Source organism: Triticum urartu, unplaced genomic scaffold (assembly GCF_003073215.2).
Source record: "Triticum urartu cultivar G1812 unplaced genomic scaffold, Tu2.1 TuUngrouped_contig_6950, whole genome shotgun sequence".
In the NCBI taxonomy this organism is placed as follows: Eukaryota; Viridiplantae; Streptophyta; class Magnoliopsida; order Poales; family Poaceae; genus Triticum; species Triticum urartu.
Genome location: NW_024117753.1, coordinates 1 through 14623, shown reverse-complemented (window position 1 = coordinate 14623; position 14623 = coordinate 1). Strand labels below are relative to the sequence as shown.

Below are 14623 nucleotides of genomic sequence, written 5' to 3'. Positions count from 1 at the left end.
CTGGCCCTCGTGGCGAGGGTGTGGGGGTGTGTGCCCCTGCCAGTCGGCTGGGCCGACCTATTGGGCCGCTAGGCTGCACACTGTGCCGCGCTGCACAGGTAAGTTTCCTCTCTCTCTCTCTCTACTTTTTCTAATTCTGTTTTCTATTTATTTTCCTCTGTTTTTATTTAGTTTAAAAACTAAACCATTTTTAAAACTCCTGAAAAAAATTGTGGGCACTATCGAAATTATTCCCAACAATCCTCAACTAGTTTCAGAATTATTAGAGCATTTAAAATATTTATAGGATTTAAATGCCCCAATTCAAATACAATATGAGTTAATTCAAAAATCTAGAAATGACCTAGAAATATGTTCATCATTTTTGGCAGAGGTTTTTACCTTTATCAAAAATGATGAACATTTCCAAAGGGCATTTTGGGTTCATTGAAAATATTTCATTTTGATCCAAGTTGGATTTCATTTGGTGCTAGGGTTTGAATATCCCCATTTCAAGATTAATTGAAATTGATAATGATGCATGTATGCAATGCCACTAATTACAAGCAGAATTCTAGGGCTGTGACAAAAAATTACAACGGGGGAGCAATAAACCAGGACGGAGGTAGTACGTCAATCACAGACGGTTCCCAAAATTGGAACCGTGTGCAATGACTTTCATTTTGTGTGCTGCGTCAATCACACACGGTTCGCTCTAGCAAACCGTCGCCCCCAAAATTCTTTGTGGGACAGAAAACCCTCACCACCCAATTCAAAAAAGAAAAAAGGCAACCCTCACCATCCCCACGTCACAAAAACCCTCACCCCGCCCGCCACCCCCTCGGCCCCTCCGGTACATTCCCCATTCACACCCGCACAACCTCCTCCGCGTCTATGCCATGGCACCACCTATCGCGGCAGTAAACACTTTGCTCGACGCCTGCCGTCGCTGCCAGGCTGCCGGCAAAGCCCACCGCATTTCACCACTTCTGCTTGCCGCCTATCGCCATCGACTTTCTCGATGTTGCTCGCGGTCGACCCAGCTCCACTCGGTTGGGAAATCTGCCGTACTGAGGGTTCTTTCTCATGGACGACAAGGTAACTAATTTAACAAGATATTATCTCATCTCTTATCCCAGTTCATCTGCCTCCTTTAATCACCCAGCGGAAATCACCATGAATTCATTTTTATTCGAGCTGATATGAGGGTTTTCTTTCATTCATATAATGTACAATGCGCCGACACTTCAGGACTTTGCGACCTCCGCCAGAGATTCCATCTCACCGTACCCGATAACTTGAGGACACACGCGGTATGTTCAATCTTACCCTAAATCGGTTGGCATGGCCTACTTTCCTGAACATATTCTAAATATTGCTACATTTGGATAAAAGGTGCCACATGCACCATATACGTCAAAGGGGATTTCCCCCCTCTTCTTTCTATATTAGGCAAATTAATGATGTATTATTCTTTCGATTACTCTCATATTTCCATGACATCATGTTTACCCTATTTGTTTAATTATAGATTTTTGTCTTTCGATTTCAACTGCTGTATAGTTCTTTCAATTTGGGCCCATATTTGCATGTTACCATATTTTTTAGCAATCCTACCGTTTTCTGCAGAACATCCCCTACTATGCAACAGATTATGCAGTGCACAATTTTTCCCTTTACATAAATGAAGGCTCCATGGATGTCATACTGCACACAAACCATGGATTTACAATCGTTGCTATTGTAAGACTTGATGAAGGTGGTGACTCCTATTTTGGCACTAGCTTTTGGAAAGAAATTGCAAAGTTTTATGTACTGAAATCAGGCACTAAAATTGCACTGCACATAAAATGGCCTGGTCATGAGATATATGCTAGATTCCCTGACAAAATCATCCCTCCGCACTTTGTTCGAAGTAAGTTTTCTTTTCAACTATCTGCATGTTTACTTACCCAGCAATATCAAATGAATTGTGTAGTATTTAAGCAACCAATTGTTATACCCTTTTCTTACTATCTTCCCACCTGACTACTTCCTCTACGTTGCGTCAACGCTTCCGCAGTCGGTCTGCGTTGGTACGTAGACAACACTCTCCCCTCTCGTTGCTATGCATCACATGATCTTGAGTGTGCGTAGGAATTTTTTTGAAATTACTACGAAACCCAACAGGCTTGTCCTCCACTTCAACCACAATAATAGCAATAGGGAAAATACAATCATTTGAGTCAATTCCCACAGCAGTTAGTAGCTGTCCTCTATACCTTGTCTTAGTATGACATCCATCAATGAATATCATTGGCCTACACCCCTGAAGAAAACCTCTTTTGCAAGCATCCAGGCACATATATGCTTTGCTGAACCTTGCTTGATCATCAAGTTGGACAAAAAATGAGCTGCCTGGGTTACTTCTCCTAAGTTCATTTCCATAGCCCCACATCAAATTGTACTGGGCCTCTTCATCACGATATATAATCTTCATTGCTAGCCTTCTAGCTCTTTGCAACTTGATCCTAGATGGTGTCATATGCCATTCCTTCTGAACTACTCTTGAAAAGTTCCTCAGATTCATATCTTGGTCTGCCCTAAAGCTCTCAAGGTACTTCTGTGCTAAGAAAGGAGCAGTGAAAGCCTTGATCTTCCACTTCTTGGTACATGTGTGTTCATGTACATATTTCTAGACCATGAAACACTTTGTCCTACTATCATAAGAGGCCCAAAGGTACCAAGTACAATCCTCATCACAAGTTGCCTTCACCCTTTTCTTATCATTTACAAGGAGCTTCACATCAACTCTGTTCTTGCAACTGTATTCCCTGATTGCTTTCCTGAGTAACTCAACAGTCTGGAAGACTTGCCCAACATGAAATTTGGGGCAGTGTAGGTCCTGAGCTCTAAATGCCTTGAACTTTATGTAAATTTCTTCATCATCTGAATCAGGGGCCCATAAGTCATCTCCTTCTAACTCATACAACTCATCTTCAGGATCATGTGCTACTGGCTCATGTGCTTCTTTCTCATTTCCTTTAACAAGCACTTTCTTTTTTTGTTCCTTCTGCTTCTCTTTCAACTTTCTGTCTTCAGGCTCATCCATATCCACATTATCAGCATACAGATCATCTTCACCATCACTAATATCATAATCACTATCCACTATGGCCCCAGGATCAAAGTTGGAGTCATCTGAATCACTCTCATTTGTTTCCATTTCATAACTTGCTCGTCCAGATGAGTTGCACTGTCTGTTTTTCCTTTTGCAGTATCTTCCTCTACCACATTCACCTTGACCTTCAACATCATCATCATCATCACCATTTGTTGTTGGCTGGATCACATCTGGCTCCTCCACACTTACATCTTCACTGACATAAGATGCTTTCCTTTTTGCAAACACATAGTTGCTTACACCATCATCTTCTGCATGCTCTCGAGGATACACTACCTGTATAGGAATTGGGTGTGGCATATTTGCATCTTCAGGCTCAACATCAATATCTGCAATTTGTGGCTCATTTGGTTTACTCTTGCAAGGACTAAGCACTTGAGGTAGTTGCCTTATTGGGAAATTGACCACATCATCTTCTGTCAAGTTTGCATTCAAACTTTCCTCATGGTCAAGATACAAACTAAATGAGTAATGCCCAAGTGACACAAATGTGAGCATCTGATATGTGTCACTATCTCCTCTGATTTCTCTCAACCCATTACTCTTGATTGACATAATGGGAATGCAGTAATATACCTTCAGCCTGCCTGCCATTTCCCATCCTATCTCTTCAACTAGGTTTTCAACCATGATTGGAGACCAAGTATCTGCATCTACTTCATCGTACCACAATTGATGACCATTGACATATGAACGATTGCTACCTTGCCCAAGGAAATAACCACCATGGTTAAACTGAACTGAAAACTTCTTGCTGCGCTTATCTGCATACATCAAAACAGAGCACAACTGAGTTTCAGAATTTCTGTTCTACATAATCTGCAAGAAATAGATGCAAGCAACCACCTTTGAGTATCTAATTCACCTACACAACCAACATCTTCAACATGCAGCAACATATAGCACCTTTCAGCCCCAAATAACCTACAAACAACCACCTTCTCCAAACCCAAAACCCTATACGCTGAAACCCCCAAATCGTGGTAAAAAAACCCTAGGCAAATCTTCAAAATACAGATGGGCGTATCTGACTAACAAACACAGACCCTATAGCTTACAGCGCAAGAACCATGGCGGGGCGAGGTGAGGGCTTACCGTAGTTGGGCGGCGGAGCACCATCGGGGCGACGAACATGCGACATCCCGACAAAACGGCTCCAGCAATGAGATGCATCGCGCCTGCGCGGCGGCTCTCGCCCTTCTGCGGCGACTCCAATGGTGGTGGTGCGGTGCCGCCGACGATCGCCCTTCCCTCCTCCCCTTTTACCTCCTCCCCTTTCGTTATGATCGTAGCCGAATAGACAAGGAGATAGGAGGAATTACAGAGCCAGCCAAGGATTTCCTTGTAAAAATGCTGCGGAACCCCTCGCGAACGCCAGCTGTCGCCTCGGATTGGTCAACAAGTGGTCAAATGGAGCGGCGACGAGTGGCGTAAAACAATGACCGTACAATCACATGTAGACGTATTAAGTGACCGTATTAATCGTATTTTGAAATACAGTGACCAAAGCATGCTTTCTTAGTAAGTTCAAATACCACCAGTGCATTTTACTCAAATTTCTTTGAATCAAGGAGTCCTGATGATTTGGCTGGGTGGCTGGGAGCCTCGGACTGGTGGCACCGTGGCAGCACCCGACAGGCTGGGAGATATATACATACATTGAATAGTAGATTGGGCAGGGTACGTGGCACCCATAAATATCGCCGGCATGGAGCCTCAGAAAAAGCGCAAAGCGCGCCGAGATATTTTGTTGACTGGCTGGATCCAAAAAAGAAATCATGCACCTGCCAGTGTTTACATGGCCGAGAAGCTGCTACGTCACCCCGGCTGCTCCACCGTCCTCCCCGCTCCACTCCTCTCCCCGCCATCCTACGCCTTTAATGGCGACAAGACGCGGCCGTATGTGTACCAACCAACCACAGTTTCTCCTCCCTAATCCTGCGCGAGGCGGAGAGGGAGAGGAATCATTCCCCGCCGGAAAGCCTCGTCGCGCGCCCACACGTTTTTATTCCGCGATTGTGACGGCGGCGCGCGGAGCGGGAAAGGAGTGGCGGGGCTGAGCGCTCGGCCGTGCTAGCCCTTGGCTGTGGCGCAAGTGGATTCACGGACAGGTGCCGCCGCCCGCCGCCGCTAGTTGCTAATTTGTGGTCTTTTAAGCCTTTCTGAGTAGTTCTGGACCATAGGAGCCCCGAGCGAACGGCTTAGGTTCTTGGCCGGACTGTTCTTGCCGGAGCTTGGCGGTTTCTGAAGTCGCGGCTGAGGCGCTCTGATCTGATTCTGTCGGAGAAAGGAGGCGAGCGGTCGCCCAGGTAATTCAGAATTTCCCTGTTCTCTCTTGAATGGCTACTTGTTCTTATTTGCTGTAGATTTCTTGTTTCATGTTACCAGTCTCAGCTTCGGGGTTCCTTGAAAGTTATACTAACAATTAACAAGCACCTCCATGGTTCCCCTTCCCTTGTGCCCTCCATAATTCTGCGAAGTGTGCATCTCACTGAGTTCTACCATGCCTTGTATTTTCGTGACGTCTATCCTGTGTTGTTTGCCACATTGTTGGATAGACCCCGCAAAAAATATTCTCTACTAGTAGTATTGTACTGTATTTATTTAGTCATAGATTCGTTCACTTTACGCCGTTTCATGACAAGAGTCTGAGCAAGTTTCATGACATGACAGTCCAACTTCATAGAATGGGATTAAAACTTAAAAGAACCATCAGAATGACTTCATAGAATGGTCAAAGTTTACCATTTTAGTAGTCTTGTCCTTACTATTTGGTACTGTGACAATCTATAACATGTTGTAGAACAAGTTTCATGACCTGACAGTCCAACTTCATAGAATGGGATAAAAAGAACTATCAGAATGACTTTGGTAAGACCGTCAAAGTTTACTATTTTACTAATCTTGTCCTTGCTATTTGGTACCAATCTGTAACATGCTGTAGAACATGTCAAGTACAATCGAAGTTACTGTTATCTTAATAAAGTGGTGGTACTTTTCATAATTTGTGCTAAATGGGTGATTTGAAGTTTGAACTATCAACCCTATATTTCGCCTTTGTGCAAAATGTGCAAATTCACATTTACGTGTGTCAATTTGTGTAAATTTTAACAGCTATTGTTGTCCTCCAGCTCTTTCTTTCTTTTCTTCTATATACTGGTTTCATTTGGCATAGACAGGTATATCACACTACAAAATGACTTACTACCATTCTTTTCCTGTTTGCTGCAGAAGTTTCAGGCAATTTTCTTAAACTAAACTCATGTCAGGTGGTGCTTCCAAAAGATTTGGTGAGAATGAAGACTTTGAACTTCTGCTGAGCAAAAGTGATATCAGAGAATCATCTTACCGCAAGCACTCCCTGTGGATGGCACACTGGACAAGAGATGGCCACAGTGCAGAACCTCAAAATAGCAAGAGCTGTAGTCCGTTTGAGGAAATCGATGATGTCGGATATTCAAAAGATTGTGGGAATTTACCTTTTGAGCTCATGAAAGCTAGGATGGCTGAAAGGTTGATGGTTGGAGTTAGCCATGGAGGTGCATCTTCCGGGAATACACAGCAATTCAGTTCTAATATGTGGGGTGTAGCACATGATGTTTGCCAAGAAGTTCAATGCAAGAATACTGATCAGTTTAATAGACCTTTCGAAAGATCTATGGTACAGAAAAATCTGAATGTATATGCTGCTAAGACAGTGATATCAGAAAGATTTTCTGTACATAAGCCTTCAGATTTATCTGTGGATTCTCATAAACTTTTGAGCTCTGACAATCTGAGTTCAGAATGGAGTCATTTTCCTATGTTTGCAATCAATAGGAAAATTGACAGTATACTCAACCCAAGACGGTCTGCTTTTTCTGCGTCATCTGATAAAATTTTTGTCCCACAATATAATTTGAAGGCGAATATATCTGCGTCTAATACAATGGCATTTTCATCAAAGGAATATCAGTTCCACACACACCAAGTATCTGATGAAAATATGACGCACTGTAAATCTGCAGCAGTCATCCAACCTCATCAAGATGATTGTCTCGGTCTCAATTCCGACCATGCAGGAAGAAATCTGAAAGCACATTTGTCAGTTGAAGAATCGTGCTCTTGCAGTAAGGATGAAACTAACTCCCTCGGTAGCCCATCAAAAGGGTCACCTTATCAGTCTAGCAAGAATAATGACATATTTTCAGCAAGCAGAAAAGACGATGAAATTGTTGAACCTTTGTTGGAACATAAGTTAGGAACATCTGAAAGATGCCAAAAACAACAGGATTTGGAGGAAGTAGTATTTTATGAGCCAGCATTAGATAGAGAATACCAGATGAAATCAGTTTATGCTTCTTCCATTGGCAAGGGCATTGATATGGACATTAATGGCCAAGGTGTGACATTTCCTAATTTGTTACAGGGTGAACAACAATATCGCAAAGTGGATTCTGCTGTGAATTTCACAGAGATCTCCAAGTTACTGGATAAAATTGAAAAGGCACCAGTAATGAAGAGCAAAGGTGAAGCACTAGCTTGTAGAAAACCACCAAGGCAAAAATTGACAAATAGCAAGCAAAAAGGGTCCTGCTTATTTGAAATGTTGACAGTACCATCCAAATCACATCTCACATGCTCCAAAGATCCAACATATTCGGTGAATTCTCGCAGTAACACAAGCAGATGTTCATTGGAAACACAGAAACAGTTCTCGACAAAAACAGATACATTGTACAGCGATACTCATGATGCATCAAAATCCATAGCAGGTGAGACGGTTATGAAATAATCTAGTATAACTTGACTTACCTTCTGAACTTCTGGTGCACCTGGATGACAGAACTTACGTATTTGTCAGGTTGTTTGTGTCAAAACATGCCATCTGATAATCTACATACATTCTTGCACTACCTCTGCTCACTGTAATGTTAATGACTTGTTTGTTCTGGTTTCTTTGCAGGGTTCGCTTCAACGTCAACACAAAAGGTACAATTCCACTTTGCTTTATGTTAATTTACTATATGCAACCAAAAGATAGTCTGGTTTTCCAAGAAACATGAAGGCATTTATGCAGTCATGAAAGATTATTTAGTAGTATATGACTTTATTCTTGTATTAGGAAAGAAAAAAAAAGATCAAGGAAATCATGAAAAATCAGAAACATGTAAAAAAGGGAAAATACAAACATATCAATCAGACGGGAAAGAACTTAGAAAATCCATGTTTGCTTAATTTTTGTGTGTGTGCGTGCGTGCGTGTGTGTGTGGGGGGGGGGGGGGGGGGGGTGGGGGGCGGGTGGTGGTGGTGGGAGTCAGGAAAATGAATTAAAATAAAAAAAGATGAAAACAGAATGTCTTATTTTATTTCAGAGGTCGGAAAAATATCAGGAAATGGGAGTGACATGCAAATAAATTTGGAAAACTTCAGGATTAGAAGAACTGGTTTCAGAATTCAAAGTTGAAAGGTGAAAAATGTATCTTCTTTTCTAAAAAAATCGCACTTTGCATGCTACTGTAAATCAACATGCTGCCAAAGATTCCTACCTTTCAAGAACATAACTCTGATTGCTTGAGTAGGGTCCGGGGAAGGGTCTGGCCACTTTGGGCCTTTTGTATGCAGCCTTTCCCTGCATTTCTGTAAGAGGCCTACGAACCTACACAAGCATTTCTAAAAAAGGGCACCCCGGTGCACGTAGCTCCCGCTTGTGTAGGGTTCGGGGAAGGGTCCGACCACTTTGGGTCTTTTTGGGCGCCCTACATTTCTGTAACAGGCTATTTGCAGGACTCGAACCCGTGACATCATGGTCACAAGGCAACAGCTTTACACCTTTATTGCTGCGCCAATGCTCCCCTTCCTACACATGCAGCGACAATTAATATGGATCGGAGGGAGTACTTACTTTCGGCTTGTCCGGATGGATTTATCCATCTCGGAGAGACGGAACCAAACCTAAGATCCACGCTACACAGTCTCAAAGGTTCTGAGTGTTGCTCACTCGGATACGCCAAACGCTAGCGGTTGGCCTCTGTAGCATCCTGGTATATCCGGACGCCTCGCTTGGAGGGTCCAAACGCACTGGTGCCACTCTCTCAACTCACTGAGGGACCGAATGACACACTCGGCAGCTCTGATCAGGGATCACTGAGAGGTTCTCAGGTTTTGTGGAAGATTTGGACCAAGTGCGTTTGAGTATTTAAGCAAAAAAACATTCTCCACACTTGGTTCAAGTTAAGATCTCGAAACCAACTCATGGTTCTGGCACGTGGATAGCTAACTTCCACGCACCCCTGTCCTAATCATGTTGTCATAAATCATCAAAATTCACTACGGGGGCCTATGATGCACTTTCAGTCCGACCGGTCATGATGGAGCTAGTGCTCCTTTGATGCACGTACTAACACCCACAACGTCTGCTCATTGAAGATCATAAAATTAGTTGTCTTTGGTGGAATCCTTTTCCTACTCCAGAATCTCGTTTGCCACATTATAACTTCATTGAAATATGACCATTTGTTAAATTTAGTATATTCATGTACATTTAACTTTCTGTTGCTCATAGTCTAACCAGCTTCAGGAACCCTAGAACTAAAGCATTTTATTTATATTGGAAAAGGTGCAACTTATTATGAATGTTTTCTAACTAACAATTGTTCCACAGGACTCTGGTTACCCAGACTCGGAAAAAACTGAACGGGTAGTCTCCTCCTCAACTAAAAGAGTATCAAGCTGCTGTGAAGGAAATGAAACAATCAACATGAGCTCGGAGCATCAAAACTCTTATTCCAAAGCAACTTGTGCTAGTAAGAAAGAATGGAGCATACCCAAAACGTCAAGCATGAATTTGGATCTAGTTCTTTTTCAAATGAGCAGAATGAGAAATCCGATTTCCAAGGCTCCAACTGAGTCACCAGTATGCTCAGATCCAAATGACAAGTGGCTGAAACGCCTGAAATGTGATAGTTCAGATCCACATGTTCCTTGTTCCAAGAAACCAAAGACTGGAGACATAGCAACTCCTGGAGGGGCATGTACCGTGTTTGGTCAAGTGCTTGATTATAAGAGGGACAGTGCTTGCATGATCAAACAGGTTGAGGACCAAGTGGTGCATGAAACATTGATGGACCAACAAAACCAAGATGCGTCTCCTATGTCAACAAAAAGTCTTAATCACTGGATAGGGAGGTGGTGCCAAGGTGGCACCCCTAGTTTTCATGGAGCTTCGAGTCCAGGAAAGCAATCGCGAAAGTCTAACACACCACCTGATTGTCTTGAAGGTCAGTTTCCAAGCATCGCAGCGATGGCTATGATGGGGCGTGTAATGAACAAGCTCCGCCCTTGTGAACTTGAGAAGAGGGGTCCTTCTGTAGTCTGGAAGACAGAGGGCTTATGAGTGCCTGTCCGGCTTTATTCAAGACCGGCCATCGGCTGTGGGTTAAAATTTGCATGCAGGAGAGAAACTGCACTGCTACGCTGATGGCAATGTGTATGATTGTTTCCTCACAGAAGAAGAGAAAAACATGGTAGTGTGAATATCATTCCAAGGAGAGAAAAATATGTGTGGTTTCTACCAATCACAGTGTGATAGATTGATGTGTTGATTCTGTAAGGTTCCTGGGATGGATATCTTTTTCCATCGTCTGAAGGGTGCCATATTTGTGTACCGTAACCAAACAGATATTCATAACTGTAGAGGTTGCATTCAGTTTATGTTTGCTCTACTTGAATTCGAGTTACGTTTTTGTTGCTTCCAGAAAAAAGGGAAAAGAAAAAGAGTTACATTGTCGCTGTGCTTTTCTTCGGAGCTGCTGGAAGGATAAAAGTTTAGACTCTAATGTTTTCTGGACCCAATCCTGATAAATATTTGAAGCGCAAACTCTAAATCTTATGAAGCAGAAGCCGTCTGGCGTAGCAATGGTGCTGGATCCAGCCCGCCGGGGCTCACCGGTGGTCCGGCTGTGGGTGAATATCCTGTGCTCCTGGAGTAGCGCAAGCTCGGATATAGATCGAATGATTGCTGGACTTGTGTGTAATGACGAGACTCGTTGTGGGCTTTCTGCAAATTCGTGCGAGCTCTCCCTGTGGGATCTAGGGAACTTAGGTGCTCCAGGAGCATAAGATATTTTCCTGCCTGGCCGTTGGGGAGGTTGATGGCTCCTGCGTGATGGCGGCGACACCATCACATTGGCTGGTGCCGATGTGCTGCCCGATCACGTGGGGTTGGACTGCTCCGAGCGAAAGGATTGGCAACACGGTGCTCGTGGGCGTTCGTTTCCTCCAATGTGTGTGTGAGGGGGAAAGGAGGTTGTGGAGTGTCTTCCTCACCCTCCACCCCCGGTCATGTTCTACAGGCGAAAGTCTAAGACTCCAGTGTAGGTCCCCCCCCCCCCCCCCCCCCCCCCCACGTGGGGCGTCGCTTTGAAGGTCATCGACCCCTTCAACGTTCTCTTGGTGTTGGACGCACATGACATTGTTGTTGGTAAGTGGAACTGGCGTTGGCATGTTGGCGCGGTCCTTCAATCAGATGGAATTTGTCAGAGGTCCGTATTTCCGTCTGAACGAAACATGCCCTTCGTCTCTAATATGGTCAGCCCCATCTTGGGCACATTGTGCTTCGGGTGGGCGTGGACGAAATCACCTGCTACCAAGGTCTAGCAGGGGAAGGTAATTTAGAGGAGACATGGTCCAGGCCGCAGCGGCAGAGATGTCGGTGCTCGTGGAGCTGATTGACCTTGCTGGTGGCCCGGAGATCTCGATGACGTGGACGAACCATTCCCCCTCCATGGCCTTGAGAAGCACGACGATCATGGCGACGAGCATGCGCACATTGAAGCTAAGGGCCTAGTTGCCTTGGGGACGGTCCATGCTAGGGGGAGGCAGCAACGAGCGAGAGGTTGTCCTTTCAGACAGTGTGATGAAACATAGCCAGTTCAGTCGCGGCATGGTGGCTAGCTGTTGGTGAGCTGCCAAACATGAGAAGATGAGGGAGGTGGGGCTAGACCCCTCAACAAACTGCTACTTCTTCTGTGGTAGTGAACTAGTGATAGTGGTGGTTGCCGCCAATTTCTCTCACGCCATGAGAGCTTGCCCCCTCCATGAGCAAACTCGCCCCTTTATGTGTGAATCCTGGCTTTGCCCCTAAATGCATGTGATGCGTGTTTGTGCATGTTCTGTGCATCTGTTGCGCCGAGGGCACACACATTGTTTAAAATTAGAACAGAGAGCAAGGCTGTACAAATGGAAGAGATGATTTTCCAAGAGGTCTATGTTTCTTTAGTTGTCGAGGGGTCTATATTGTGGTGGTTGAAGTGACATGCTATCTAGACAACGCGGGTTGGAGATCAAATAGGAACTAGGATGTGCATTTTAAAAGACTTAAGACCTAGGTTTCTTTGATTACCTTAACATGTGGAGAACAAAAAATTAGGACCTCCGGTGACTTAAGATAAAGCTGACATCGTCTCATTTTATGTGCCTTTATTTTATCCGCATGAGACCTAGGTTTCTTTGATTAAAAGAATTTTCCTGAATGTTGACTCATTAGAATAAGAACGTTGCTATAGACCCTGTTAATCAAGCCATTGGTGCGAGGAAGCAAACTACAGGACATCGTCCGATTTCGCATCGTTCATAAATCAGCCACGCACCCATTGTGTGCAAAGTAATTTTGTTAGAATAATCCTTAAGAATTATTTCTATGTGAATTGTTTGATTGCATGATTGAGTCCTATAAGTTTTCTTCGGGAAATGATAATTGGCGAAAGTCAGATTTTTTGGGATCCAGTGAACGCCCTCAAATCCGTCGGATCACGATCAAATGAATGGCATTTTCTCTATGCAACGTGGCAAGTTTTTTGTCTTTTTATGCTACATGGCAATTTTCGCCTCCACAAACCCTACAAAGTTATCATGGCAACTTAGTTGATTAGGCATGACAAGCTTGACAAACGCTGAGGAAGAAAACACTCAGATATTGCGGTCCTTTTTTTTTCTTTAGGTTTCTTTATATACCCTAAATTTTCTATCTATTCATATATTTTGGGAAGAGTCATTTGTTGTAACTATATCCCCTATTTGATTGATAGGACTCTCAAGGCGCATAAATAAGAAAAATATAGGAAGCCAGTGTCATGCCCACTTAGAGCCCACTCTAAGTGTACATGATTAATTATAGTGTGACAATTCTTTTGACTGCGTCCAGAAAAGCAAGAACTTTTTTCCATCTAAGAGTATATACAACTGGACCCATCAAGCTCCTCTCAAATGTTCGGATGGACAACCCAGTCACTACCCAGTCCGGAAAAAAGTCACTCAATTGGATCCCGCATAGCCAACCCAAATGTTCGCACTGATCGGCACTCCTTCAAACGCAGCCCATATGTGGGGCGAGTATACAGACGCCCGGCCCGTCCTATCTCAAATCCGCTCCAAATTGATCGCCTCTCTTCCACCTCAGTCCTCCCTTTCCCGCGTTTGAGCCATCTCCCTCCTCCACCCTTGCTCCATGTTCGCGCCGTCGTTCTTTGTCCACTGCCTGATTCCGTGATCCTAGATGTTGACACTGAGTACCCCATCCCCCATCACTGCCATGGAAGATGCCTCGGCGAAGTCTATGAGCGCCCCGGCTGTCCCAACTTGGAGAAGCAAGAGAAATATGCAAAAAAGAGAGCATGGAAATGCGACGACAATGCAAGGAATCGAGCTCAAGAGAGAGAAGTTGATGCTTGCGAGGGAAACTGAGGAGTCAAGAATCATGTTGTAGGACGCTAGCCTCTTGGATGAGGAAGATAAGAAGTGGTTCATCAACATGAAGAAGAGGATCAACGAGCGCAACAGTGAAGATGTTTGATTCATTCGTGTATCGCCTATTTGTAAGTGCATCTAGTGTCATCCCTAGTTGGTTTTAGAGTATTGACGACAAACCTAGTTGAGGGACTAATGTGTTTGTGAGAATTGCAGGAAAACACAGGTAGAAGTCCCTTATTGATTCGGTTTTACTACCAGAGATGACCCCTAAAAATGTATGAAGACATTGAAGACAATGGTGGTTTATGAAGATATTCATATTGAAGACAATGACATGAGAAGACTCCCTATGAAGCTTATGGAACTCGAAGACTTAGATCCTTCGTAGTTTCATTTCATTTATGTTGTGTCGTAGGAACCACCGTACTGTTAAGTGGGGTCCAAGAGAACCAGACAGAATGACTGAAGTGATGCCTAACTCAAATCCTATGTCTTCGAGCGAAGACTATGAGAGCAAATCTTGTCCAGAGTCAGACAAGTCAGCTTTACTTGTAGCCCAAGTAAAGTTGCCGTGTGAGTTCAAAATTCGACCGTTGGTACACGTGTCAGTTCCTTAGTGACCCAGGGTCATTTCGGACAAATCAGGTCGGGTTGCCAAGTGGCTATAAATAGTCCACCCCCACAACCATAAACGGTTGGCTGCTCAGATTTCAATGCACGGCTTTTGTCGTTTGAGAGCAACCCACCTCGAAG

At 44.0% G+C, this 14623-nt stretch overlaps 1 protein-coding gene across 2 annotated transcripts; it reads left to right on the top strand.

Moving 5' to 3' along the window:
- The first annotated feature begins 4987 nt into the window (after positions 1-4987).
- Positions 4988-10918, top strand: LOC125531307. 2 transcript variants are annotated; one of them, XM_048695717.1, is made up of 5 exons: positions 4988-5253; positions 5326-5451; positions 6374-7896; positions 8088-8113; positions 9786-10918. In XM_048695717.1, the coding sequence occupies exons 3-5, from the start codon at positions 6405-6407 to the stop codon at positions 10515-10517; spliced, it is 2250 nt and encodes a 749-aa protein (XP_048551674.1). In that variant the 5' UTR covers positions 4988-5253; positions 5326-5451; positions 6374-6404; the 3' UTR covers positions 10518-10918. The 2 variants fall into 2 exon arrangements, with proteins under 2 accessions (XP_048551674.1, XP_048551673.1); XM_048695716.1 differs by having other exon boundaries at positions 4988-5451.
- Positions 10919-14623: the final 3705 nt, after the last annotated feature.